This window comes from Acomys minous (assembly GCF_964271855.1).
Source record: "Acomys minous genome assembly, chromosome: 13".
Lineage (NCBI taxonomy): Eukaryota > Metazoa > Chordata > Mammalia > Rodentia > Muridae > Acomys > Acomys minous.
This window is the reverse complement of record NC_140495.1, coordinates 4,247,450-4,253,258: the sequence shown is the minus strand read 5'-3', so window position 1 is coordinate 4,253,258 and position 5,809 is coordinate 4,247,450. Positions and strand designations below refer to the sequence as shown.

The following is a 5,809-nucleotide window of genomic DNA, read 5'->3' as shown; positions in this document are numbered from 1 at the left end:
TTCCCCCCCTCCCCTACCCCTCTCCTAGTCCTCTAAAAAGGGTTGTCTCCCTTCCCCCTGCGCATCAAGTTGCACCAGGACTGAGTTAGTCCTCTTCCTCTGTGGCCTGGAAAGACCGTCCTGCCAGGGGAGGTGATCAAAAAGCTGTCAGCAGAGTCCATGTCAGGGACAGCCCGGCTCCCCCACTAGGGACCCACATGTAGCCTGAGCTACCCATGGGCTGCATCTGTGTAGAGGACCTAGGTTTTATCAGAATTTTCTGGTGCACATTCCTGATGTTTAATCCTTTGTACCTTAGTTGTATGTACCTTTGTTCTATGTATTTATTCTTGAGACAGGGTATTTTTACAGCCTCAAACTCATGATCTTCTTGCCCCGGTCTCCAGAGTGTTAGAACTAACTGGTGTGTATCATCATGCCCAGGCCAGAGCTTTTCTTCCTCTTAAGTTCTGGGAGCTGATGTGAGGCAGCACCCTACCCCTGAGCTGCACCCACAGCCGTATGATCAGACTTTACTGGCTTCAAGACTGTGTTCCAGAACTTCCATGGATGCCAACCCCGAAGCTGCTCAAGTCCCTAATATAAAATGGTCTGCTATTAACCATAATCCAGATATACTCCAAATCATCTCCAGGTGACGTGTGACATGGAATACAGTAGAAACACTTTGTAGATAGATGACTTGTTATCCAAACTTCTCCACATCCCCTTCAACACTTTGTAATTATCCTAGTGGGTACCAGCATTTCGTTCTCAAATTTAGGAAGGAGCCCTTACGTTCTTCAAGGAGCAGAGGGGAGGGCGGGTATGTGCTCTGGTGGTTAATTTGCTCTGACCCAGGTGGCCCAGGCTCAAAGCCTGTTTGTTCTTCATGGCTGTGATGCTGAGAGTGTGTCAAAGAAAAGAGGACAGCCTACATGCCATAGGCTGTTTGTGTTAGGTAAACATTGTTTTCACCGACAGTTTTATTTTTATAGCCATCGTTTACACACAGGGTGTCTTTTTTTTTTTTAATGTACTTGGCTGCAGGTTTCAATTCTTTTGTATCATAGGCTACATTTTATCCTTAAGTGACTGCATCGTTTTCTTTCTTTCTTTCTTTTTTTTTTTTTTGGTTTTTCGAGACAGGGTTTCTCTGTGTAGCCTTGGACTTGCCAGGTTGTCCTGGACTTGCTTTGTAGACCAGGCTGGCCACGAACGCACAGCGATCCGCCCGCCTCTGCCTCCTGAGTGCTGGGATTAAAGGCGTGCACCACCACGCCCAGCCCCGGCTACATCGTTTTCTCTTGAACAGGATAAACTTTTTTTGAGACAGGGTTTCTCTGTTAGCCCTGGCTGTCCTAGAATTCTGTTTGTAGACCAGGCTGGCCTCGAACTCACAGAGATCCACCTGCCTCTGCCTCCCGAGTGCTGGGGTTAAAGGTGTGTGCCACTACACCCAGCTGGACAGAATAAATTTACTAACTGCATTTTCTCTTTGACCAAAAGATAATTTTATGCGTACTCTTGTTTATATTTTTAAGAAAGCATCCCAGAGATAAGGCTGAATTGCTTGTCGGCAAATCGTCCTCCATAGACCGCGGGGCAACAGGCTGTGCTTACAGTACACAACAGCACGACTTTTAACACAAGCAAGACACTGAGTGCGACCCCTCCCGCCAGCAGCTACTTCCGGCTGGCGCGCTAGTCCAACTTCCGCTCTGCGCGCGCCACAGCGGGTCTGCGCATGTGCCACAAGCCGCTTTCCGTAGCGGAAGCTCTGCCCTCTTCGCTTAACCTGCTTTGCTATTGGCTGCCTGTGGATTATTTAAGGACGTCATTTCCGGTAGCTGGTCCTTTCCACGCTGCCCAGGGACGGATCCATACGGCGTTGTTCTTGGTGAGTCTCTCGGGGCGCGCCAGGTCCCGCGACCCACGGGGCTCGACCTTCCCGCCCCGCGGACGGGCGCGGAGGGCGCCGAGGCTGCGTCCGCCGGAGCGGCGGCACCACGTGGCGGTCTCGGGTGGGGTGGGGCGGCAGCTATCCCGAGGCCCAGACGCCGGGCTCGAGGGGCCTGCGGGCAGGGTGCTGGGGAAGCGCTGAGGCTCGGGGCGGTGGGTTCGGAACTGCCGGGCACAGGCTCGACGTAACAAGAAAATCCTGAAGCACCGCAAACATGTCTTGCACAACGCACTGTAGCGTGCGCAGACTTCACTAGCAACTGTGCCCGCGGAAGCGTTAGCTTGCAGTTGGCCAAAACTGGTGTGTGTGCCCTGCTGCAAAAGCCACTCTTTCGGGGAAGATCTGACGCAGCTAGTGATAGTTGGCCAGAGAAGTTGAAAGGGATGGAGGAATTAGGATACAGCCCACTCGGCCTTCACCTAGAGGATGTACCCAGCCTGGTGGCAAAAGCCTTCCTCGGGGGACGGGATCTTTGAGTTCTAGGTCAGAGCTAGCCTCGGAAAAGTAAGAGGAAAAACTAGAATTATTAATTTTCTTTCCTCAGATTCCCGTCGTAACTTAAAGGGAAGCTTACACAATGTCCGGAGCCCTTGATGTCCTGCAGATGAAGGAGGAGGATGTCCTCAAATTCCTTGCCGCGGGAACCCACTTAGGTGGCACCAACCTTGACTTTCAAATGGAGCAATACATCTACAAAAGGAAGAGTGATGGTCAGTTACTGGCTTTCATAATTCGGGTAATTTCCTTTAGCTCCTGACTATGCTGCTCTTGTGGTAGTGCTGCTGCTGGCTGAACTTTTTGATGTTCGGAGGAACACTACCCTAGCTAGGTTGTGAGTTGGATCGTGGGTGTGTGTCTAGGAAGGAGTCCAGAGGACCCAGAAGAGACTGGTGGAACTGATAGTGCACACTATTAAAGCTCGGGGTGGAGGCCAGTCTTGGCCAGTGAACTTCTGAGTGTCGGAAGTGTGCTACATTGAATACGGCAGGATTTTCGCTAACACCAGTAGAGCTTGCCTCTGTGACTGGAGTTTGGTAGTGGTCGCTGCCACATACTTCTGCCTTCCTACAGGGTATCCATTTGCTCAGCTATGTTGCTGTTAGTAAATTCATCTGGGCCGCTTGGGTCAGTCGATCCCTAACACCCATGTTTTGTTGTTTTGAGACAGGGTTTCTCTGTTGTAACAGCCCTGGCTGTCCTGGACTCACTTTGTAGAGGGTTGCCTTGAACTTGCAGAGTTGCCTGGCTCTCCCTCCCAGTGCTGGGATTAAAGTTGTGTGCTACCACACCTAGCTTTTACACCTTTTTTTTTTTTTTTAATCCACCTGCAGCTGGGCGGTGGTGGCACATTCCTTTAATTCCAGCACTTGGGGCAGAGGCAGGCAGATCTCTGAATTGGAGGCTAGCCCAGTTTACAGAGCGAGTTCCAGGACAGCCAGAACTGTTACACAGAGAAACCCTGTCTCCAAAGAATAAAAATCACCTGCTGCTGGGTGTAGTGGCGCATGCCTTTAATACCAGTACTCGGGAGGCAGGTAGATCTCAAGAGTGAGTGCCAGGGCTACCCAAAAAGCCAAACAAATTGGTTTGCTGCTATAGGTATCTACATCATAAATCTGAAGAGGACCTGGGAGAAGCTGCTGCTTGCAGCTCGTGCCATTGTTGCCATTGAGAACCCTGCTGACGTCAGCGTCATCTCCTCCAGGAACACTGGCCAGGTTTGTTGAATGGGGCTTGAGTTTTGTTTTGGGACAGCAGTCCACAAAAGCAAAAGTAGAAGTATCCAACGTGGATACCCCAGGAGGTCACTCTCCCTGGGCCCTGTCCTAGTGGCGTAGGGGAGCATAGGCAGTGCCCGGTGATGTACAATCCCTTTCCACAACGTTGGAGAGAAAGCTGGGCTTTGTGTCCGCACCTGCATATTCCTACAACTTCTCAGAGTCCTGTGGACAATGACTGAGGAGGCAAACCATGCAGGAAACAGTCCTATGTCAGTCACTGTCAGACAGTGCAGTGTGTTTAAGAGTCTTCTCAGTTGTAGAAAGTGAGGTAAAGTGTCATCTTTTCTGCTAAGAAAATATTTTTGTGCGTGTAGGCGGGCTGAGTTCACCCTGAGTTTTGGGTTGAGTCTGGCAAGGCTTCTGGCTTTAATGCCTCTGTGAGGGTGGTTCAGTTCCCAGCAGCTGCATGGTGCTCACAGCCATCTATAATGAGATCTGGTGCCCACTTCTGGTGGGTAGGTGTACATGAAGGCAGAACACTGTATACATAAAAAAATGCTGACTTAATACCTCTCTCCAAAGCGAGCCGTGCTGAAGTTCGCTGCTGCCACTGGAGCCACTCCTATTGCAGGCCGTTTCACACCTGGGACCTTCACCAACCAGATCCAAGCAGCCTTCAGGGAGCCACGGCTTCTAGTGGTGACTGACCCCAGGGCTGACCACCAGCCCCTCACAGAGGCCTCTTACGTCAACCTGCCCACCATCGCTCTGTGCAACACGGATTCTCCTCTGCGCTATGTGGACATTGCCATCCCATGCAACAACAAGGTGCTTGCTCTGATGGAGAGCTTGGGAAAGGGCACCCCTGGGAAATGTGTTCCTGTGCACATTGTTAGAGCTTGGAGTTGAGGTCACAAACTGGTCGATGAACTCACAGGTGTAGGTAGTGTGCTAAATGAGTGGCAAGGTTTTCGCTAACACCCCACTCTTGTACAGTGAGTGGGGTTTGATAGTAACCTTTGCTACAAGTGTGATGATGCCTGTGTGTTCTTTTAAGTGAGTGTTATGTGTGAGTGTTATGTCTGCACCATTCAATGTATGAACTGCCATGTGGGTGCTCCTACTCAGACTTGGGACCAAGGAGCCTTGATGGCATAGGGAGGTGAGTGGGGACGCCCTTGTGTTTGTGCCTAGCCTAGTATTTAATGACTCACTCTTGCAGGGAGCTCACTCAGTGGGTCTGATGTGGTGGATGCTGGCCCGGGAAGTACTCCGCATGCGTGGCACTATCTCCCGTGAGCACCCATGGGAGGTGATGCCTGATCTTTACTTCTACAGAGACCCAGAGGAGGTAAGGCTTACTCTACTAAGTGCTTGTGGCCACTGAGTGCAGTGGGAGACTTTGGTCTGGTTCTGTAAGGTTAAACTTTTTTGTGCTTTTAAAAACTAGATTGAGAAGGAGGAGCAGGCTGCTGCTGAGAAGGCTGTGACCAAGGAGGAATTCCAGGGAGAATGGACTGCACCAGCTCCTGAGTTCACCGCTGCGCAGCCAGAGGTGGCCGACTGGTCTGAGGGTGTGCAGGTGCCCTCCGTACCCATCCAGCAGTTCCCTACTGGTGGGTATCAAGGTTGGGGCATCGGCTGCAAGGAGCATGAAGCTGTGCTAGCCATGGGGCTTCAGTGGAGATGAGTGGGTGGTTGTGACACTGGGAGTCAGATGGTAAGTTGGAAAGTAGGGCTGATGGCTTTTTTTGTGTTTTCTTAACAGAGGACTGGAGCTCCCAGCCAACCACTGAGGACTGGTCAGCCGCTCCCACTGCTCAGGCCACTGAGTGGGTTGGAGCCACCACTGAGTGGTCCTGAGTTGCACTGTAGACACCTGAGCAAAGGGAGAAATGGAAGGAAAATAAAGTCTCTAAAAGTTGTCTCTTGAGGTTTTTACTCGGCCAGCGCCTGGCGTTGTCTGTCTTGGCTCTGGGAAGGTCCAGGGAAGGATCTTGGGTAGATGTGGAATCACCTTCAGTTCGCTGTGTCTCTTGGGTTGCCCGATCTGATGGCTCAGGTAACTGATCAGCCAAGGAGAAAAACTGTTAAGTTTTTTCTCCAGCCAGAGCTGTAAGGGCTCTTTTAGCCAAGAACTGGGGGG

At 51.2% G+C, this 5,809-nt stretch overlaps 1 protein-coding gene across 1 annotated transcript; it reads left to right on the top strand.

Moving 5' to 3' along the window:
- The first annotated feature begins 1,792 nt into the window (after positions 1 to 1,792).
- RPSA (ribosomal protein SA) lies at positions 1,793 to 5,588 on the top strand. The gene is made up of 7 exons (XM_084753216.1): positions 1,793 to 1,879; positions 2,487 to 2,652; positions 3,542 to 3,660; positions 4,246 to 4,491; positions 4,886 to 5,014; positions 5,114 to 5,279; positions 5,432 to 5,588. Exons 2-7 carry the CDS (start codon positions 2,520 to 2,522, stop codon positions 5,524 to 5,526), a joined length of 888 nt encoding a protein of 295 aa, XP_084609342.1. The 5' UTR covers positions 1,793 to 1,879; positions 2,487 to 2,519; the 3' UTR covers positions 5,527 to 5,588.
- The last annotated feature ends 221 nt before the right edge of the window (positions 5,589 to 5,809 follow it).